This window comes from Danio rerio, chromosome 4 (assembly GCF_052040795.2).
Source record: "Danio rerio strain M-AB ecotype USA chromosome 4, GRCz13ab, whole genome shotgun sequence".
In the NCBI taxonomy this organism is placed as follows: domain Eukaryota; kingdom Metazoa; phylum Chordata; class Actinopteri; order Cypriniformes; family Danionidae; genus Danio; species Danio rerio.
Window position 1 is genome coordinate 76,428,558 of NC_141024.2, and position 23,503 is coordinate 76,452,060.

General features: G+C 37.0%; 3 protein-coding genes across 6 annotated transcripts in view; 2 read left to right on the forward strand and 1 right to left on the reverse strand.

Annotated features, from left to right (window-relative positions):
- Nucleotides 1–1,451, forward strand: part of LOC799502 (protein NLRC3) — a 93,240-nt gene extending 91,789 nt beyond the window's left edge. Inside the window, exons 5-6 of one of the 2 annotated variants that reach the window (XM_087249855.1) lie at nt 498–557; nt 642–1,451. In XM_087249855.1, coding sequence (XP_087105981.1) covers nt 498–557; nt 642–1,017 — 436 coding nt within the window. In that variant the 3' untranslated portion in view covers nt 1,018–1,451. The remainder of the gene's footprint in view (nt 1–497; nt 558–641) is intronic. The other variant, XM_087249856.1, reaches the window with a different exon arrangement.
- Nucleotides 1–23,503, reverse strand: part of LOC148682569 (uncharacterized) — a 1,090,975-nt gene that overhangs the window by 498,353 nt on the left and 569,119 nt on the right. The gene's annotated exons all lie outside the window — the stretch shown is intronic.
- On the forward strand, nt 4,374–18,770 carry LOC110437810 (uncharacterized). Of its 2 annotated transcripts, none has more exons than XR_015484104.1 (7): nt 4,374–4,415; nt 11,241–11,519; nt 12,060–12,335; nt 13,703–13,978; nt 17,071–17,254; nt 17,579–17,932; nt 18,017–18,770. XR_015484104.1 is itself a non-coding variant. In XM_087250077.1 (7 exons), exons 2-7 carry the CDS (start codon nt 11,261–11,263, stop codon nt 18,390–18,392), a joined length of 1,407 nt encoding a protein of 468 aa, XP_087106203.1. In that variant the 5' UTR covers nt 4,374–4,415; nt 11,241–11,260; the 3' UTR covers nt 18,393–18,770. The 2 variants fall into 2 exon arrangements, 1 of the variants encoding a protein (XP_087106203.1); XM_087250077.1 differs by having other exon boundaries at nt 17,897–17,932.

Sequence of the window (23,503 nt, forward strand, 5' to 3'; positions counted from 1 at the left end):
AGAAAACCTTGTATTAGCATGCAGACTAAAGAAACCCTCATGTATAAGTGTCAACATGTCTGCTACTGTTGTAGATGATAATTTACTCTTTATGGCATGGCCACTTTTTTATTAAATGCTTTATTTACTAATGAGTTGTAATGCCATGTGCATGTGTAATGGAGGCCAGCTAATGAGTGCTGTGCAGGTAAACCTCACTCCTCTGACCTCTAAAGGTGCTTTAGCGACAGACACTAGAGGTCATGGTCTTTAGCCTCCTTGGTAGAGCACCCGACTCCCATGCGGAATACCGTGTGGTACCAGCTCAGAGCGAGTTGGGTGGTGTAGGACCGGAGGGGTTACACATGTATTTGAAGTGTTTTAAAGTAAATAATTTATATAATGTGTAAAATGCATTGATAACTTATAAAAATGTTGCTTGTTGGTTGATGGGTGTTGTGCATCATATGTGTGTAAATATAATCAATAATTTATCGTGTAATTTCTCTCCCATGCAGCAGCTGTAATAAGAAAGAGAAGATTGACTTCAAACAAAAGATTGTGGACAAACAGGGACAGTAAGATCTTTTCTGTATTGTGTAAAGCGTTTTCTGTGTAATAGATTAGTCATCCGGTTCATCATGATCATCTGTGTTCTATAGGGTGAGCATCTGTGACTCTGAAGCGTCTGCACGGGATCTTCAAGACCAAGATTCAGATCACTTGAAGCAAGTCCATGAAGAGCCGAAACTGAACTCTGACAATGACAAAACGATTTTTTTTGATGCTCACAGATTGGCTTTCATTGAAAGAGTTACCAATGTGCAGAGCATTGCGGATAAACTTCTAGACCAGAGAATAATTCATAAAGAGCTGTATTCTGAAATCACACAGACTAACGTGACCAGACAGCATAATATGAGGAAGATTTATGACTCTGTGGGTTTAAAAGGTAAGAAAGCAAAAGCTCGATTCATTGATATCCTTCAGGAAGAAGAGCTCTACCTGCTTGAGGACCTGATGTGCTCTGATGCCTAACTTTGTACTGTGCTGTAGAACAGTGTAGCGCTGCCACATAATTGAGTCTAGGCTTGCTGCAAAATTCATTAAATGTGTGACAAGGCCATGCAGTTAAGCATACTCATAATTAGTTATTTTATTCCACTAATAGATCAGTGAGTAATGGACTTTTATTTTATATTCTTTATTTTGAAATAATGAGGTGAATATCCTGTCTGAACTGTTGCCGTTTTCTCTATATAAAGACATTTACACACACACACACACACACACACACACACACACAGGGAGTTATTGTTGATGTAGTGTGTTAATTCATGAATGACGTTTGTATTTGTTTGTTGTAAGAACATGATTATGAGAAGAGTCTGATTCAGTATATGACTTTGTAAAATATGGGTTGATTGATTTATTCCATAATAAAAACTGAATACACAGACAAGAGAATTGAACTGTTTTGTTTTTTTATTTATTTTTGTGTGTATCCCGTTGATTAAAGACGAGTGTTACAACAAGAGCTGCCTATATTTTTCAGCTAAGATATGCTAAAGCTTAATTGTTTGATGCACGGGAGTCGTATGCATTGATTTGCACATGTAATGGCCTCAAAAGGATTATAAACGTTATAAACACTGAACTGAAATGTTTATTTGGGCGTGTACTTCTCAATTAAATGTAGATTAGACTCATTTGGTGGTAATATTTCTGCAAACTAAATGAATTAATGAAGTTAACTTGAATAATAAAATGGTCATCTTAAAGAGATTAATGCACATAACATTTAACAGTCTGTTATTAATTACTGCCCCTCATATTGTTTCCCCTTCAGAACACAGATATTTTAACAGGAGCTCCTGAAAGGGCTGTGAGACCTTACAAGTCTAGAAAAGGAATCAGAAACAGCAAAACATTGTGTGTGAATGTTCATACGAAGCTCCAAAAACACAACTGTGTGCCCAAAACTGTGTGGATCAAGAAGAAATAAGTAAGACTAATAGGAACATTTGGAGAACTCTTCAAGCACATGATCCACTGTGAAATATGAATTTAAATCAGCTGTGATGACGATGCTACCAAATGTGTTGGTTTAGTGGTGGAATGACTGAACTACAGCACTTCTTTCACTTTTATTTTGTCTCTACAGACGTACTGTTACAATCGCTGTAGAATGTAATGACTCACATGAGTCGACACACTTCTTGAACAGTAAATACATTATTTCAGACTCTGTCTTTTAATATCGTATGTGTCTACCGTGAGAAAATGGAGACGATGCTTATTGCATCAAGACTACAAAATACAAGTAAAATGAAGACCAGTGTTGAGTGTTTGTTTCATTAGAGTAAATTAATGAAAAATGCTTTTGATAACTTTTTTAGCTGCAGTGTGTTTGGTTTTAAATGGTTTCCTGTGTCTGTCCAGCTAAAAAGTAAATAAATACATAAGTAAAATTGGCTGTTACCAGGCTGTGAGACCAGCTACACCAGGCCTGCCTTTTATATTTGTGGGTTTGTTTTGAATGTACAGTTGTTAAAAAGCTCAACTTTTCAGTTGTTTTTAATGTAAATAAACTGTTAATAATAATTATGAGTATTGTAATATTTCTGATTGATCTGATCTGAAAATATTCAATAAAAAACCGACACCACCTTGGGGGAGAACATGCAAACTCCACACAGAAACACCAACTGACCCAGCAGGGACTCGAACCAGCGACCTTGCTGTGAGGCGACAGTGCTTTTACAGTAATTCACCTAAATGTAATGTTCTCATTCTGAAGTGTGTAGCACATTTCTAGGGGATAAACTGACCTACTACAGGTGGGATTTGTCCAATATTTCCATTAATCTACGTACAATCTACAAAACATTTACAGCACATCACCAAACTGATATTTTCTCAATCTTAAGGCTGTGGTTTTTTGTCTTCAGCTCTGACTTCAAACCCCTCACACCTGAGAGAGCTGGATCTGAGCTACAATCATCCAGGAGATTCAGGAGTCAAGCTGCTCTCTGAACAACTGGAGGATCCAAACTACACACTGCACACACTCAAGTATGTGGAGGAGCAGATACATGACTCTGTTTGGGTGATTTCTGCTTAGAGACAGATAGCAGATACACTGGTGTATTTTCTTCAGATTCTGGAAGCGGTTAAAGGTGTAGTTCAGGGGTCATCAATCTCCTGTTCCTGGAGCTCCAGTGCCCTGCAGGGTTTAGCTCCAACACACCTGCCTGGATGTTTCAAGTATGCCTTGGAGCTTGATTAGCTTGTTCAGGTGTGTTTGATCAGGGTTGGAGCTAAAATCTGCAGGACACCGGCCCTCCAGGAACAAGTCTGGTGACCCCTGGTGTAGATCATTTCCAGAATAAACATTGCCTGATAATTTACTCACTTCCACTGTCTTCCCCTGTCATAAAAGATGGAAATGAAGTAAAAACATGTATAATCAGGGGTGCGGGTGTGCATGCGTAATCAAAATAAAAAACGCAGACCATGAATGTCACTAAATATTGCTTATAAGCTCAATAAACTCTTAAAGTAGATGCTTATTAATAGTTATTAAGGTGTAGTTGGGTTTGGGTGTTGTGTAGGACTAGAATAAGATCTTTATAAGTGCTCATCTTCAGAATTATCAGGTAATAAGTCAGTATTTAATAGTGTGGATTGTTATTTAAACTAAAGTGTTGGTCAAATATGCCCTTAAATGAATTGAGGAGCCATAATGGGGACTGTTTGAGCTCCATCTTGTGTCAGATTGAAATAGTCTTGTGCTCTGCTAAATGTCCACTAGATGGCAGTAGAAGACAGCAGTGATGAAAGATGAGGAAGTGTGTTAAATGAGAAAAACAGTGTTGTAATAATGTGTGTGTGTGTGTGTGTGTGTGTGTGTGTGTGTGTGTGTGTGTGTGTGTGTGTGTGTGTGTGTGTGTGTGTGTGCGTGTGCATGTGAGAGAGAGAGAAAGCTGTTGAATACACAGCTAGTCTTGAACAAAGAGCTTGAGTTCAGTTGAACTCATTCAGACATTCAGCAGAGTACAGTACACGAGTACAGGACAACTGAGGAAGAGGCGCTGGTGTCAGCTTTACAGCATTCAGGAGTTTAGCTTGATCAGTAGTAATATAATCACTGTTAATACAGGTCATGATCCTCTTGCTTTTCTGCATTGGATGAGGAATTCAGTTTAATCAGGATCTGATGAGGATGAAGAAAACACCTTGAATATCCAGTATACTGTAACGGATTAAACAGCGCAGCGTGTGAGAGATTACCGTGTCTACAGGTGCAGAGTAAACATGTTCTCATGTCTCAAACAGGTTTAGACAAGTTTTCCAGAAGTGAAAGAATTTTCAGATCTGTTGTTCAACTCGACAGTTCAGCGGAGGAACAGAGAGATCTGCAGGCATTATCTGAGGTGAGAGTTTGCTCTTTCTGTACTTTATAATATCAGTGAGTGTCGTCTTATAAGCGTCGATCATCTCTCTGTGTTTCTGACACTTCACTGCTGAGCTGAAGACATTCTGATCATTTACTGTCCACTGTTTAATGTCGAGTGTGTTTCTGAAAGACGATCACAGAAAGCTGATCATTCTGAATCTGTGATTTATTACTGATCTGTGTGTTTATGAGTGATTGGTGATTCTCAGACTGTATTCCTCATCGTATCGATGTGAGTCTGAAACTCACTCGACATCTTCATTCTGATGTGATACTGTGTCTACAGGATTAATTACAGACTCATTCAGTGAACTGAGCAGCTTTTCTACTGTCATTTATTAAGCTCACAGCAAGTGTTGAGTCACAAAAGCTCTAATAATAGTATCATGAATGCATTTAGTTTGTTTGATGAGTGTACATTTGTGGAGAAGAAGAGCTGAAGTACGATAAAGTGAACATTTTTCCCAATCGTTGGAGGTCAAACTGATCCAGCCATTGTTGGATTATTGTTGGATACCTCACCTTGTCCACCTGCTTGCTGAGGTCTAAGAGCTGGGCCTAGATGTGCTCCATAGCAAACCTTCAGCGAGGGTCGGCTTCGGGGTCGTTTGGTTCCTGGTCCTCTTCCGACGATGCTAGTCGAGACACTATGGGAACCACTGGGTGATTGGACTGCAACTACACACTTTCCGGCACTTTGCTTTGCCATGGCCTCCTTCTGGGCCGAGGCAGAGAGCTCCGAGTGCTGCTTCAGTTGTCTGTCTAGCCGGGCCGGCACCCTTCGACAACCAGGCATGGCGTCTTCCACACGTCCAGCGGCAAGCGAGAGCAAAAGCCTCTTCTCGTCTGAGTTTGTCACCTTGTAAACCACTGACAGGTGCGGCGAGAGCCGGCTGTAATCGTTGAAGCACATTCGGCCATGACTCTCCAACACAAATGATTATGGGGGAAGAGACCCACACACCACATGGAGCAGTTAAAAGGTGGCAGCAGAGGTGTCCACTTTAGCATCATGACACTTGTGCCCTTCCTAAAGGGGCAGACACCCCCCGCCCCCGGGGTGTAACCTTGCGGATGGATGGGTGCAGACTGTAACCCCGCACCACTGGCCTTGGCTCGTTTCACCCCGCCAGAGACTCTACTAGCCCCACCAACCCCTACCCCCCCTGGTTGCCCCTTTGCGGGGCAAGCGCCAGCTCCGCAGGGGTCCCTGGATTGGCACCTGTTCTCCAGCAGTGCCCGGGCACTCCACACTTAAGCCCGGGAACATGGACTTAGCCAAATGTACTGTTGGTGACCCACCTGGCTCTGGTGCACTACCCTCTCCCCCATTCTATCTCCTGGGTGTATTCAAATTCAAAGATAGCTGGGTGCACCCGCCTTTCCCAGTTCCATCACCTAAGGCCATGTTCAGTTTTTGAGGTGGCTGGGGTGCACTTACGACACAGCTCTACCACCTGATAATATGAGTTCCATGTTTGCCTTGCACAGGTTGATGGCAAGTGACAGGGGTCGGACGCGTTTGCTGGGGCAGCTAGCCTGCCTAAAGACCCCCTGGTTCCTTCTCAACCATGCCAGAATGCACAGCCAACGGCTCATGAGAAACTAATGCAGTTGCCTGGGCAGCCAAGCTGGTCGAAGACCCTCTGCTTGGTTCTCAATGTGCCAGGATGTACAGGCAACAGCTCTCTGGAAATAAACGCACTTGCCTGGGCAGCCAAGTTGGTCGAAGGCCCCCTGCTTGGTTCTCAATGTGCCAGGGTGCACACCCAACGACTTGCGGGAAACGAACGCACTTGCCTGGGCAGCTAAGCTGGTCGAAGGCCCCCTGCTTGGTTTTCACAGTGCCATGCGTTCTCCTTGCCTTACATTCTGTGTTTTTTAAATCTTGCTTTGCTTTGTTTGTTTTACTCTGTCTGCTGCCTGCCTTCTGACCACTCGCCAAATCTGGATTTGCCTTGTTTACATCTGTTTGCTTGCCTGACCATTCTGCTAAACCTGCGTTTGGATCCACACCCAAGTCGTCAGCTTCACTTCACATTACAGGGGAAGATTTTCTTGACACACTTTGATCAATTAGTATCACTTGAGCATGGTGTCAACGCCACAGCCTACCTGAGTATTGCTGCTGACCATGTCCATCCCTTTATGAGCACAGTGTCTCCATCTTCTGATGGCTACTTCCAGCAGGATAACGCAGCATGTCATAAAGCTCAATCATCTCAGACTGGTGTCTTGAACATGACGATTATCCCACTCGATCACGTGAAGCCTCGTATGATCACTGGATGTCATGACAACACCGTCACACCGGAAAACTTTGAATATTATGGAGTCCAGATTTGAGAAGCCCTGGCCTAAATCAAGCACTGAAAGCATCTTTCACTGGCTCAGAGACAAGTGTAAAACTTTGAATCTGGTAGTTGTTTAGGCATATATTGACACCAATAAAAACAGCAACACAGTAGACGCATTTCCACTATCGGGCCAGTGCGAGCCAGGGCTTTAATCAGGCCGGGGCGGGCCAATAGCCCGGGAGGTTGAGAAATGAGGCTGAAATCATGTCGCGTTTCCACTGTCGGGCTAAAGCTCACAGCGCGTCACGCAAACACCGCCCACAGAACGTCCCCGAATCAAACGTCACACAACCCGCCCACTTCAGCGGGAATCAGGCAGATAAAGCACACCATAGAATCATCACGAAACGAAACCATTAAAATGAAGACAACCGAAACAAACAAACGACACGTTACTGTACAGCAGTACATGAAATGTCTATACGCACAGACCTGTGTATTTCCATTCATTACATTTGTTTACTCGCCGACCGACTGCATTGTGCATGGAGTGCTCTCGCCACTAACGCAGGGACCCAACACAGAGAGCGCACACATCCATAATATAAAGCCACAGAAATTCTCCTTTATAACTCGATATGGCATGTATTTTTAACATCCTCGTTTTGATAGAAGTCGTGTTAAGTTTTCAGCACAAGAGCGAGTAGCCTAATAAAATATAGCCATTTGTTGCGCTCGGCAGCTATTCACTAAAACTCCTCATTTAAAGTTTCATTTATAAATTTAACCACGTCAAATAAAAACATAAACAGTTGTTTGAGGATATAGAACACATTTTGTGTTTGGACTTTCCCCCATATGCGTTTAAAGCAGCGAGCGCTGCGCAGGACTGAGTGACAGAAAAAAGGTATAGGAGATTCTGCTTTCACTCACCCAAATAATGCTCTGTTTGCGCGATTTGATTAATATCATCGTATTTAAATACTTTATAAATATTTACTTATATAAATATTTACTTATATAAATATTTCAAACCTTCTCCGGTGTTTATTGTTTTTAGAAAATATCGAAAATCTTTTTTTTGTCAGACAGGTCTTTGCAAAATGAAAGGCTATATGTGGCTTTAAAACGGTTTGATTTATGTATTGTATATAGGCTACCTACATTGTTATAGTTAGCTTTTGTTTATTTTATATTGGTTAATTTATTTAATGTGATTTTATATATATCCGGTATTTGTAATTCTTTAAATTATATTTCAATATACCTTAGGCTATTTTATTAAGATATGACAATATATTGTTTAAAGTCTACGAAAGTGGGCACGTATTTTGTTAAGTTTATGTCTTTCTGTTGTATTTATATGTGTATTATCTCCAAAATAAATAAAGAAAAAAGCCGCTCGCGGCTAGAGCTGTGAAGGAGCGCTCTTGCCCGGTCTCACACACACATACAGGCATCTAAACGTGCACAAACAAACAAACATTTTAAACTTGACAAAAACTCTCGAAAACCTTTACTGTCTGCTGTGTTTTTAATATGGTGTAAAGATTATTATGCGTTATTTAAACATAAAGGAGGACGCAGCAAAGAACGTCACTATAAATTAAAACTACTTTATTATTTTATGCAGCAGCCTTACATTTAAAAGGGGAACATAAGGGCGATCATACGCAAAAAGACCCCAGACTATAAGGCTAGATGTTTTCTTTCCCTTATTTCTTTATTTGTTTGGCGCATGTACTCATGTGCGATCAGAAAACTGCCCGCCTCTCCTTTCACTCCGCCCCGAAGCCCCAGCTGGCCCTCCTTGGCCCAAGGTATTCGGCGGGCCAAAAAGGCCGGCCGCTGGCCCCAAGAAAGCCCCGCTTTGGCCCGATTAGGCCCCGGAAGTGACAGTGGAAACCCCACTGGCCTTGGCTCGCCCTGGCTCGCTCGCTTTAGGCGCGATAGTGGAAACGCGGCTAATATCTACAGTATCTATAAACATCGTCCCTACAAAAATAAGCTCTTACATAGAAGACAAGTTATTGCTGATTTTGAAGACATTGTCCTAGACTTGGCCACGCTTAGTGTGATAAAGCTATTTGTGGTTACATGTTAAAGGAAAAGACATGCTGCTGCTGCCTGCCGGTGTGGTGCACTGGTGAAAATAAATGCTGGCAGCCAGAGAGTTCAATTCTCATTATTTCATGCTGTTATATTTAATTTTTGTTATCTCTTTTATTTGTGTTGGGGATGATGAGAACTCGACTGTATGCATGATATTTCAGAGTCCAATATGTCAGAGCACAAGTCCAATCAAAACTGGACTCAATCCCAGACACGGACTCGGAAGTCCAAGTTTGTTCGAGTCCAAGTTTGAGAACCCCAACACTACTTCTTTTTGCATTCATTGTACAACACTGTCAGAAAAAAGGAACCAATAAAGTACATTAAATATACCTTGCAGAAGGCATCATGCTTATCCAAAACAGGCAAAGCAGCAGATGAATATTACTTAATATATTTAGATGTAACCCCATTTGTAATCTTTAACATTTTCAGCCACACATTTTTTCTCAGCCACTGTAATGAACTACTGTTCTTTTATTCTGTAATTAAATGATGTAACGCCGTTACATGTAACTAGTTACCCAGGTAAAAAAAAAAAAGAAAAGTGCACTAAAATGCACTTTATTTAAGTATACTTAGTACACTTTTCAGTACTGTACTAAAAGTGCTCTATTTCCACACACTTATTCTGTACTTAATGTACTAAAAGATAGTATTAAGTATGTTAAGATAAGCTTAATACCATCTAAGTGCACTCAACTGTGCTATTTTGAGACACCCTGAAATTGAATTAAAATGTGCTTTTAACATACTATATATGTATTTTAAAAATATATATTTAGTTACAACTAGAAATACACTTGAACCCTAATTTAAAACATTTAAATATATACATGACTAATTTAAAGAATAATACAAATTGCTTCATCAAAACACTTTAATCTTTCTGTGCAATAAACCACAAGTCCAAAAAATACCTTATGGGAAGAACAAAAACTAAGCAAAACCTGAGAACACAAAAATATAAATAAGATGCAACATTACAGCACATATATAAAATGTAAAGATATTTTGGGAAAATGTACTTCTACTACAATACATTACTGATAGATTTTTAATAAAGTCAATTTAATATAAACCTAAAATTACCACACTCAAAATCTATTTCAGTGTTAGTGATAATATTGCATTCATATTAAGTGTACTTAAGTACAAGTTTTGGGAAAATGTCCTTCTACTATAATACATTACTAATAGATGTTTTATATATTAACTTATTTTAAACTTAGGATTAGTATGTAAACAGTGTACTAAAAATCAACTCATGTTTAAAGCATTTAAAGCACACTTTTGAAAAACACACTAATAAAACTGTTTTTTCTGTAGTGTACTTTATTGTAGTACACTAAACATTTATTTAACTATTACTGGTATTTAGTATACTTTTGTCAAGTGTACTAAAGTCCTACTGAAGTATAAACATACTTTTAATTAGTATATTTATAGTGTAAAACCATCAAACTTTTATTTAACACACAAAATAACAATGTACTAAAAATGTGTTTGCGGGTATTTAAGTGTATTTTAGTTGCATTTAATTATATATATTTTTTCACCTGGGTACTCCCCAACACTGGTGGGGGTGGTGGTGGGCATGTGTACTCAGAATGTAGTTTGTCAGGGTCTTTTAACAGAGGACAGATGTGTGTGATTCTCCATCAGTGTCACCTGTCATCTGAAATCTTTCCTAAAACTGGTTTTATTAGTTTTCTGAAATGGTTGTGGTTTAACCTGTTGAACATCTAAAAACACTCCTGCGTGATGATACAGGAAGAGATGGTACAGAGCTTCTGCTCAAGACTCCAGTTAAGTAGAGGATCAAGACACTAGGCATGGGCTGGTGTAAGTTTCTGACATTATGATAAATATTGGGTAAAAATATCTGCTTTATAAAGAATGTAAATCACTGCTGTAAAATATGGTCTTTTTAAATGTCTGGGTAAAAAATAAATAAAAAATTGCCCCCATTGAACAAAATACATTTTATTTTAGGAAGCATTTGTAATATTTTGGAGCAGTAAACATGTCAGGATAAATAACTGAAATAAATCACTGACTTCTGCTCTCTTCATTAGCTTCAAGAACAGATTTCTTTACTACACATAAAAAACCCATTACAAATACCTTAGGAATGGTATAACAGAACATTTTAGCGGTATCAAAACCTCGACATTTCCAAACCACAGTAAACATTGAGACCAGTTATCCTCCCATGCCTACAGAAACATCTACATTATTCCTGATAAATAAGTACAACTTAAAATAGTGACAATCAATGTTCAAAATCTCCTTCATTTCAGGTTAAATTCAGCATTCAAATAGTAAATAAACACTTAGGTCTACATGTTAATAGTGAAACTAATTCAGATGTTGTTGCTCTTGTCCTGTAGCTGTAAACGAGTGAAGCACGATGGCGAATGTTGAAGAACTGCTCAAGAACTCACTGGATAAACTGGAAGTAGCTGGACTAAACGAGTTTCTGTGGTGTTTATCAAATGACCAAGGAGACAACTCAAAAGCTAAAATGGAGAATGCAGACCGGTTGAAGATGGTGGAGAAGATGGTGTCATGTTTTGGACCAAAAGGAGCTGTGAAGATCACAGTGGACATCCTGAGGAAAATAAAGCAGAATGACTGGGCTGATCAGCTGGAGAAGACACTGAAGCAAGGTATTGTTGAATTCCCTGTCAAACTTTACATATGTGACAATTTAATTCACATTTGATCAGTTCAAGTCTTTCATGTTAAACCCTGTTCAGGGAATGGTTTTTGAGTCAGATGTATTGTCATTTATTGCACAGCTTCTTAACTAGAGTAGAGTTCAAGCAGCTGTTCATAAGTTCCTTCTTAAACTGCAATGTAAAGTCAACACTAGAGGCTTATAATGACTAGCTAGTCTGTAACTAAACTTAATCTTACTTCAGTTGCACCACGGGTTCTTAAGGTGAAGCGTGGTTAGCAGGTCGTAAGCTCTCTGTAGAGAAGTCAATTGTGGTCACATTGAATTTCATTATATCCTATAAAAGGCTTTCAAATCATTACACTACTTTAAAATAATGCGACTAATGCATCCATATATAACTGTCCTATGAAAATGAAATGACTGGTTACATTTCTATAGTACACTAAATTAATCACTAGTAAACAAATGCTCAGGTCTATATGTTAATAGTGAAAGTAATTCAGATGTTGTTGCTCTTGTCCTGCAGCTGTGAACGGGGGAAGCAGAATTAATGTAGAAGAGCTGCTCAAGAACTCACTGGATGATCTGCTAATATCTGAACTAAAGGAGTTTCTGTGGTGTTTAGCGAAAAACTATAAATGTATTTCAAAAGATGAAATGGAGAATGCAGACAGCATGGATACAGTGGATAAGATGGTGTCATGTTTTGGATCAGAAAGAGCTGTGACGATCACAGTGAACACCCTGAGGAAAATGAGCCAGAATCAATTGGCTGAAGAGCTGGAGATTGCACAGAAGCAAGGTATTGATTAATTCTGTCTCACTTTACCAATCTCATCATTTGATTCACATTTGATCAGTTCAAGTCTTTCATGTTAAACCCTGTCCTATGGTTTCTGAGTCAGATGTATTGACATAACATTTATTGCACCAGGGTAGAGTTGCAGCAGCTGTTCATAAGTTCCTTATTGAACTGCAATGTAAAGTCTACACTAGAGGCTTAGAGCTCTATTTTGATGATCCATGTGCAAAGTGCATGGTCTAACAGGGTTGAGCTTATTCTCTTAATGAGTTATAGATGTGTTTTGAGAATAAACCAATCAGAGACTCGTCTGTCATTCCCTTTAAGAGTCAGTTGCGTCGCGCCATAAGTGCATTTGCTATGTACATGACGGACTTTGTAAGTGTAAAAACTAAAAACTTCTTTAGTGAGAACATAAGCTGCGTCCCAAATGGCACACCATGCACTCATGCACTATGTACTTGTGCACTTACACACTCAACAGGATAGTATATGTAGTGTCGCCCCAAATGGCACACTAATGTTTTTTTACTAAGCGGAAATTCAAACCGTTTCCCTCATGGCGTTTGACCGTCGCCAAATCAGTGAAATAAACGACCGAATTATCAAATAATACCTGCCGTGAGTGTTGCCGCATTCACCATCGGGAGGCGCTATAATCACTCTCGTAGGAGAATTTTGCTTTCACCATCCAAAATAAATAAAGTTATTCAACATGTGCGCCCGATAGCTCCGCCCCTTCCGCTACGTAAGCAAACCTGCGGTCGTTGAGTGTGTGAAGTGTCCATCATTACACACTTCATTTTAGCGGCTGAATGAGTGCAGCATCCGGGTAATTAAAGTGCACTTATTATTCTTAGAGTTTTCAATGTGAACGCACTACTTACACTATTTATACTACAAAATGCCGTATAATAGTGCATAAGTAAGCGATTTGGGACGCAGCTTACAGTTAAGCAGAGCATCTACAGCACGAGAATGAGAGATGAGCCTCCTCATTCTTTACTTTCACTTTCTCTCTCGTGGATAGGGAAACGTGTTGTACGCACAGACATCCACCAGCCTACATGAATAATTTGGTGTATTAAGCACAAAGATTTGTGTCAAAACTGTTTCTAAATTCAGTTCTAATCTCCAGCAAGCGAAGAAATGAACAATAATAATGAAGTGTGCTCAAACAACTGAGCTATATCCAAACACGCATGCTGCGCCCTATATGGTCTGAAACCTGACAGGTGGACAGCTTGTTTTTAATAAAACAAATATAAATATGCATGGTGGCGCAGTAGGTAGTGCTGTCGAATCAATGCTTAGGTCCATATGGTAAACGTGAAAGTAATTCAGATGTTGTTGCTCTTGTCCTGTAGCTGTGAACAGTAGAAGCAGGTTAAATGATGAAGAGCTGCTCGAGTACGCACTGGATGAACTGAGAGAATCTGAACTGAAGGAGTTTCTGTGGTGTTTAATGAAAAACCGCAGGGATATTTCAAATGCTGAAATGAGGAATGCAGACAGGAGGAAGACCGTGGAGAAGATGGTGTCCTGTTTTGGACCAGAAAGAGCTGTGATGATCACAGTGGACACCCTGAGGAAAATATACCGTAATGAATTGGCTGACGAGCTGCAGATTGCACAGAAGCAAGGTAATGTTTAATTCTCTGTCTCACTTTACAAATCTCATCATTTGATTCACAATAAATCAGTCAAACAAGTCTTTCATGTTAAACCCTGTCCAGGCAATGGTTTCTGAGTCAGACGTATTGTCACAACATTTATTGCACAGCTTCTTAACCAGGGTAGAGTTGCAGCAATCAAACTATTACCTTCATGTAGGACTTTAAACCAGATTTTCCCACAAGATTGTCACGGGGGCATGAATGAAATGTTCATGAGCGAATGTGAAACTGCCGAACTGCAGGTAAAGTTACAGGAAACTCTTAGATGAAAGCGGATAACTAGACTAATAACTAGGCGAATAACTTTACAAATTTACTGATGTAAATTAGCTTTATAGCTAACTCTGGCACAACATGTCATGTTGTACATTGTCCCTGTATAAATAAATAAAATAAATAAAAAACTAGGCGAATAACTAGACTACAGATGTCCATGTCTTCGAAGTCAGTGAAATCCCATGCTGTCACATTCTGAAACACAACAGTCACAATTAACAAATGAACATAGAGACATGCCTGAAATAATACACAACACGGCCCTTTTAGGTGCATTGCTTGCTGCAGACATACAACATCTAAATAAAATAGAAAATCAAATCAACCGCATGGCCATGCTTAAGAGCACAATCCAGTAGACCTTCATAAAAAGCCATTTAACTTACAAAACTACATGTCACAAGTCACACTGAATGCTCAATGATAATACAACCGAATTATAAACTAAATGTGTGAAATCGCTACTTTCTTACGTTAATATTGATATATTAAGAGCATAAAACACCCACCCACAGCATCTGCTGTGTTATGCCACTTCCTGTCTAAATTGTATGTCTGCAGTACCCCAAAGGAACCACATGAGGGCACCCTAGAGAGGCTTATGGGCACCATGTGTCAAAATGATTGATTGATTACCCTCATACAAATATTGAAGATGTAGATGACGGTATAAATATGTGCACGATGCCATAACGTTTTTGGTGTCGGATATGTTTAATCTGTTAATATCACATTTAAAAAAGGCAGTCTTATTTTATTAAGATAAATAATTTTGTTAAGATATTGAAACAACGATCGCTAAGGTAAAAATGTACCAAGTATTTTAAGACTTAAACAATTTCAAGTGTTTTCAAAAATTTCAATTTCAAAACAGTAGGCTACCAATACGATTTAGTGTTTTTCGGTTTGATTGTTTTTAGAACAAAAGGTGTTGTTAAACTATTTAAAAGATGTATATAGAGTTACAATTAGTTAAAATTAATGTTTTTGACAAAACAAAATGTTTTTAAAGTATTAATGTAATAATACTATTAAACGATTTTATAACGAAATATTCTAAAAAGAGAAACAAGTGTATTTTTAAACAGTACAAATATGATTTATTGTTTTCGGTTTGTGTTTTTTAGAACAAAGGGTATTGTTAAACTATTAAAAAGATGTATATATAGTTACAATTAGTTAATTTAATTTAAAAAAAACGAGATATACAACTGATTTATTATACATAGAACTATTGAACAACAAATCAAGCCAACAAACAAATGTCTTGGGATAAATGAAGAAGATAAAGAACTTAAAGGGGTGGTCCACTACACTATCATATTTTAAACTGTAGTTGATGTGTAATGTAGCTGTGTGAACATAAGCGGCATCTCTGAGTGTAAAATGCTCAAAGTTCAATGCAAAGGGAGACCTCGGTTTTTACAGAGTTAGCTTAGCAAAGCCTACAATGAACGAATTTTGGGGACTACAAAAAATACTCCCGCTCCCTGTGAGATCACAAAAGTCACAGGTAAGGGGCGTGGCCAGAGGCGCTGTAACGTTACACCAGAGGGAGAAATGCCGTCCTGCTGTTTCCACAGAGCTTCGACTGTTTCTGTATTTGGGCTTCCAAATGACACGACCCAAACACAGAAGTGCTTACAGTTGACTATTAATTATGTTCCAGAGAACTATAAACTACATACTATTGACAAAACAGCTCCAGGATCCCTGCTGAAAAATCCAGCTTAAACCAGCCTAGGCTGTTTGGCTGGTTTTAGCTGGTCAACCAGCCTGGTTTTAGAGGGCTTTTGGCTATTTCGGCTGGTCAGGCTGGAAAATGACCAGCCAAATCCAGCTAAAACTAGCTTGACCAGCCTGGTTTAGGCTGGATATAGCTGGTTTTGGCTGGACTCCCAGCTTGGCTAGGCAGGTCAAGCTGGTTTTAGCTGGTCATCTCCCAGCCTGACCAGCTAAGACCAGGCTGGAAATGGCTGGAAACCAGCCTGGAAGTGGCCAAAACCCCTCTAAAACCAGCCTGGCCGACCAGTTAAAACTAGCTAACCAGCCTAGGCTGGTTTAAGCTAGATTTTTCAGCAGGGATCTCTCCCAGATCAGTGCTGGATTCGGTTAAAATCTCCTCAAAGATGGCGCAACTACAAGCAAACGCTGTGAACTCTGAGTTTTTATTTGTTAAAATTGATTATGACATGCACAGTGTCTAGCCTCAACGGTGTGTTGTGGTAAAGATGTAAACAATGGGAAATGATGTTTGCCATCGCTAACGGGTTAGCTACAAATTCATATTTATCAGTCAAACAGCTGTAAACACACACACACACACACTTCACCAGCAGAAAAAAAAGATATGTGAGCGATTCATGTTACTTACACAGGCATATTCCAGATATATGTGAAAGACGTCGTGTAACGTGTTGAGTTAAAATACACGAGAGCTTGCCTAACTCGTGTGTAGCAGCAGAAACATCTTTCAGAGGAACTAGGAAATAAATCAGTCGTTTTCATGTTAGCTGAGTAGCTGTGAATAAAATTACATTTTAAGATATAATGACAACTAACTTTACATGATATAAATAATGCAAAACGGAATCACAGGGTTACAGAATGAACGAGAAGGTCTTGACACGAGGACGTACAAGCAGCCACAGCGTCCTCTAGAAGCTAACACATCACTCTTATTTACATGCTTTGAACCAATTAGTGAGCAAGCAGCCACCCAATCAGGATCTGCCACATCCAGAATCCTGGAGTCGTCACAAATCTGTGTTCTTCTTTCTCAGATCTTTCTCAGGTCATGTGTAATCTCACTCCTGATGCGTTTGAGGGGTTGTGTTCAGCTCTACAATCCTCAATCTGTGCCCTGAGAGAGCTGGAGCTGAGTAACAATGACCTGCAGGATTCAGGAGTGAAGAAGCTTCTCTCTGATGGACTGAAGAGTCCAGACTGTCAACTGGAGACACTGAGGTAAAACAGTAAAAACAGATGTTTTCATGAAATAAATGCTGCCTTAAAAATAGTTTTACCTTGTAGAATGCCTCAATTTCTGCTCAAAATGTCATTTTGGTGGACTCGCTTCAATTTAAATCATAGAACAGACAGAAATGCTGCCATTTTGAACTAAATCTGGCTAATAGGGATCGCATTAAAGAACCTCTGTGTTTCGCTGACATTGAGGGTTTCTTTGGGACAGTGTGTTGAAAGTAAAAGACTAAGCAGAAGATCAATGAAACCCTCCTGACCATCTGCTCTGTGTCTTTGCTGTGTTGGATGGTTTGTTTTTGTCTGAAGAAAGATGCTGATTGGATGATGGCAGAACTAAAGATGACCACATCCATATATGTGCACGTTGTGCTGACTCTGCTAGAGGATCATGACCAGATCCAGGCCGTCCTCTGGAGTCTGGGTCAGCCGGCAGATGATCTTCTAGAATGAATTGAGTGTAACCAAGACGGGCTTAAATTCTGCCAGCAGTCTGTTCTTGCTGAAAACAAAAGAGTCAGAGTTTAGGTTTCTGCACCTCGGCTTTATTTCTTCCTTGATATTAAAGATCTCTGTTGGAAAACAACACACAGTAATCATTTATCCTCTGATTTCTCTCCAATGCAGTAATAAGAAAGAGAAGATTCACTTCAAACAGGGACAGTAAGATCTTTTCTGTATTCTGTAAAGTGTTTTCTGTGTAATAGATTAGTCATCCGGTTCATCATAATCATCTGTGTTCTATAGGGTGAGCATCCGTCACTCTGAAGCGTCTGCACGGGATCTTCAAGACCAAGATTCAGATCACTTGAAGCAAGTCCATGAAGAGCCGAAACTGAACTCTGACAATGACAAAACGATTTTTTTTGATGCTCACAGATTGGCTTTCATTGAAAGAGTTACCAATGTGCAGAGCATTGCGGATAAACTTCTAGACCAGAGAATAATTCATAAAGAGCTGTATTCTGAAATCACACAGACTAACGTGACCAGTCAGCATAATATGAGGAAGATTTATGACTCTGTGGGTTTAAAAGGTAAGAAAGCAAAAGCTCGATTCATTGATATCCTTCAGGAAGAAGAGCTCTACCTGCTTGAGGACCTGATGTGCTCTGATGCCTAACTTTGTATTGTTGCCACATAATTGAGCTTATGAAATCCACAAGCTCTCTCATCCAGAGAGTTTTGAGACCTTGCGAGTCTAGAAAAGGAATCAAAAACAACTAAACATTGTGTGTGAATGTTCATACCAAGCTCCAAAACACAACTGTATGGATTAAGATGAAATAAGCAAGATTAACAGGAACATTTGGAGAACGCTTCAAGCATACGATCCACTGTGCAATATGAATTTAAATCAGCTGTGATGATGATGATGCTACCAAATGTGTTGGTTTAGTGGTGAAATGATCGAACTATAGCACTTCTTTCACTATTACTTTGTTTCTACTCACATTGCATCAAGACTACAAAATACAAATAAAATGAAGACCAGTGTTAAGTGTTTCTTTCATTAGAGTAAATTAATGAAAAATGCTTTTAATAACTTTTTAAGCTGCAGTTTGTTTGGTTTTAAATAGTTTCTTGTGTCTGTCCAGCTATGAATAAATAAATAAGTAAGTAAGTAAGTAAATAAATAAATTCATTAATTAAATAAGTAAATAAATAAATAAATTAAATAAGTAAAAAAATAAATAAATAAATAAATTAAATAAACAAGTAAGTAAATAAATAAATAAATTAAATTAATAAGTAAGTTAATTAATTAATTAATTAATTAAATAAGTAAGTAAATAAATAAATTAAATTAATAAGTAAGTAAATAAATTGATTAATTAATTAAATAAGTAAGTAAATAAATAAATAAATTAAATAAGTAAGTAAATAAATTAATAAATTAAATAAGTAAGTAAATAAATAAATAAATAAATAAAATAAGTAAATAAATAAATAAATTAAATAAGTAAATAAAGAAATTAATTAATTAAATAAATAAGTAAATAAATTAATTAAATAAGTAAGTAAATAAATTAAATAAATAAGTAAATAAATAAATTAAATAGGTAAGTAAATAAATAAATAAATTAAATAAGTAAATAAATAAATAAACTAAATAAGTAAGTAAATTAATTAATTAAATAAATAAGTAAGTAAATAAATAAATTAATTAAATAAGTAGGTAAATAAATAAATGAATTAAATTAATAAGTAAGTTAATAATTAAATAAATTGATTAATTAATTAAATAAGTAAGTAAATAAATAAATTAATTAAATAAGTAAGTAAATAAATTAATAAATTAAAAAAGTAAGTAAATAAATAAATAAATAAAATAAGTAAATAAATAAATAAATTAAATAAGTAAATAAAGAAATTAATTAATTAAATAAATAAGTAAATAAATTAATTAAATAAGTAAGTAAATAAATTAAATAAATAAGTAAATAAATAAATTAAATAGGTAAGTAAATAAATAAATAAATTAAATAAGTAAATAAATAAATAAACTAAATAAGTAAATAAATTAATTAATTAAATAAATAAGTAAGTAAATAAATTAATTAATTAAATAAATAAGTAAGTAAATAAATTAATTAATTAAATAAGTAGGTAAATAAATTAATTAATTTAATTAATAAGTAAATAAATAAGTTAATTAATTAATTAAATAAGTAAGTAAATAAATTAAATTAATAAGTAAATAAATAAATAAATTAATTAAATAAGTAAAATAATTAATTAATTAAATTATAAGTAAGTAAATTATTTAAATAATTAATTAATTAATTACGTAAGTAAATAAATTAAATTAATAAGTAAGTAGGTAAGTAAATAAATTAATTAATTAATTAAATAAGTAAGTAAATGAATTAAATAAATAAATAAATAAATAAATTAAATAGGTAAGTAAATATATAAATTAATTAAATAAGTAAGTAAATGAATTAAATAAATAAGTAAATAAATAAATAAATAAATTAAATAGGTAAGTAAGTAAATAAATAAATAAATTAAATAAGTAAATAAATAAATTAAATTAATAAGTAAGTTAATTAATTAATTAAATAAGTAAATAAATAAATAAATTAAATAAGTAAATAAATAAATAAATAAAATTAATAAGTAAGTTAATTAATTAATTAAATAAGTAAGTAAATAAATAAATTAAATTAATAAGTAAGTAAATTAATTAATTAATTAATTAAATAAGTAAGTAAATAAATTAATTAATTAAATTAATAAGTAAGTAAATAAATTAATTATTTAAATAAGTAAGCAAGTAAGTAAGTCAGTAAATAAATAAATTAAATAAGTAAGTAAGTAAGTAAATAAATAAATAAATAAGTGAAATGAGCTGTTACCAGGCTGTGAGACCAGCTAAACCAGACCTGCAGGGCATGCTGATGTTCGCCTTTTGTTCAGTTTTTTTTCCAAAGCAGGGAATTAAAATCCCTATATACACCTAAACACAAGAGAAAGGAAGCTGTAAACTGGTGTCAAACAAATAATAAATAATATAATATAATCATTCTATAGCTTTAATTAGATTATATCTGATATATAATATCCACATAGTGTAATATAACCGTTCTAAACTAACTAAAAATGAAGTTTTACAAATTAGCATCTGCGAATTACACAGACAGAACCAAAAAAAAAAAGTTTTTCTAGAAGGTTCCAGTAAATGTTTAGAGGCCAGACGGATTTACTACAGGTAAGACAATGACTCAAGGTTTATTTACAGAGGCCAGACTGACTTGTGAGGTTACCAGTTATTAAAAATGACACATTATTCCCTTCATGTCTGTACATCACACATTCATTCATTCATTTTCCTTCAGCTTAGTCCCTTTATTCATCAGGAGTCACCACAGTGGAATGAACCGCCAACTCATCCAGTGCTGACCACTTAGACACTGTGTTGCCTACATCGTCACACAATTGTTAGGAAAAGACATTTACCGTAAAGGGGCGAAGCAGTGACGCAGTAGGCAGTCACCGCAAGAAGGTCACTGGTTCGATCCTCGGCTCAGTTGGTGTTTCTGTGTGGAGTTTGCATGTTCTCCCTGCGTTCGCGTGGGTTTCCTCCGGGTGCTCCGGTTTCCCCCACAATCCAAACACATGCGGTACAGGTGAATTGGGTAGGCTAAATTGTCCGTAGTGTATGAGTGTGTGTGTGGATGTTTCCCAGAGATGGGTTGAGGCTGGAAGGGCATCTGCTGTGTAAAAATGTGCAGGATAAAATGGCGGTTCATTCCGCTGTGGCGACCCTGGAATAATAAAGGGACTAAGCCGACAAGAAAACGAATGAATGAATTTACAGTAATTTAACAATGTAGTATTCTCATTCTGAAGTGTGTAGCACATTTCTAGGGGATAAACAGACGTACTACAGGTGGGATTTGTCCAATATTTAAATTAATCTAAAAAAAACACTGTGAAAAACACTTACAGCACTTCACCAAACTGATATTTTCTCATTCTTAAGGATGTAGCACATTCTCAGAGGCCAGACTACATTACTTCAGGTGATATTTTACTCATATTTACATATTTACAGTACACAAATATTGTTTAATTATTTACAGTAATTCCCCGAACTGTAATCTCCTAATTCTAAAGGGTGTAGTGCATTCGCATTCATCTCTTCGCATGAATTCATCGCATTCATCATCACATGCTGTGGTTTTCTGTCTTCAGCTCTGACTTCAAACCCCTCACACCTGAGAGAGCTGGATCTGAGCTACAATCATCCAGGAGATTCAGGAGTCAAGCTGCTCTCTGAACAACTGGAGGATCCAAACTACACACTGCACACACTCAAGTATGTGGAGGAGCAGATACATGACTCTGTTTGGGGTGATTTCTGCTTAATCTGGTGTATATTTTATATTCTGGAAGCGGTTAAAGGTTCATTTCCAGAATAAACATTGCCTGATAATTTACTCACGTCCACTGTCTCTGACACACACTACAAATGAAGGCAGATCACTGTTAATGCCTGATTTGTCTGGCACAGTTAAAGACATCATGGCTAAACATGTCTAACTTAAGTTATATTTAGACCAAGACAGAAAATCTGACTTAACCAGGAGACGCCATGAACACATATTTTAGGTCATATTATAAATATTATTACGGCAGCCCTTGAGTCTGATCACTTTATCTGTGTGTGGTCAAATAATAAAACATGTACAGAAAATGCTGAAGATAAGAGGATAATGCTGCAGTCACACATCACGATATGATCAGTGCAGCAACACAACAGCACACTTGTAGAGCTCGTGTGTGTGTTGTGCTGTAATTCTGTGTTTGACCACTGGGCGGCGCTGAATAGGACAGAGAGCGACAGGTGTGTAATCAAGAGCAGCACAGCACTTATTTTGACCGTGGTAAAGAGCATGAGAACCCTCCTGTGTGATGGATGAGTGCTTGATATAGTCAGACCGTGAGTATGAGAACACAACCAGGCAAACTGATGAATAAACCCTGAACAGCAGGATATGGAGAAGGATCTTTATTGTTTAAACTTCAGCTGTTAGAAACACACCATTATTACACCTCAGGAGACAACACTGCTGTTTCTGTCACTACAAGACTAACGCTAGAAGCAAATCTGTCACTGTTTAATAATGTAAGCTTGTTTGAGGATTGTTTTATTAAGCCATTACTGTACTATCTTGTGTTCAATCTCCACAACACAGGCTAATTATTAATAATGATGTAATGAAATGTTGTGGTTAATCAAACACTTCTGATGTGTGCATATTAATGACCCCAAAATCATTAATTAGAGAACGATAAGAGCAAACTGGAGTTCAAACTAGGGCACTCAGTAGGCGTCTAGACTACTAGATCAGAGCAGCACTGTTCTGTCCTCCAGAAACTGTGTGGAATTAACAAGACCTCTGATTACATTAAGATTCAGCTTGATTTCTGCTCTAAATGATTCACATTGACACTTTTAAGAGAGAAAGTTGACAGTAAAACAGTGTCAGTGTGTGTTTAAGAGGTCTGCGGTTATTCTCTCTGACAGAGGAAACAAGACATTGTACAGAATATGTGTTCAATATAAGATCAATCTGAAATAATTCTGTATGGTTGAGCTGTTACACACCGCATATAAGATATCTTTATTCCAGAGCAGGTTATCCTCACAGAGTATGTTGAATATCATGAAAGTCATCACCCTTAAACTGACCAGGGTATAATGCCACAACCTGCTGTCTGGAA

Bases quoted from the DNA above. Each gene is read 5' to 3' on its own strand.
- LOC110437810 (XM_087250077.1), top strand. From the start codon at position 11,261: ATGGCGAATGTTGAAGAACTGCTCAAGAACTCACTGGATAAACTGGAA. The intron at 13,979-17,070 runs GTAATGTTTAAT...CTTCTTTCTCAG, and splicing joins GCAGATTGCACAGAAGCAAG to ATCTTTCTCAGGTCATGTGT. The intron at 17,933-18,016 runs GTAAGATCTTTT...TGTGTTCTATAG, and splicing joins ATTCACTTCAAACAGGGACA to GGTGAGCATCCGTCACTCTG.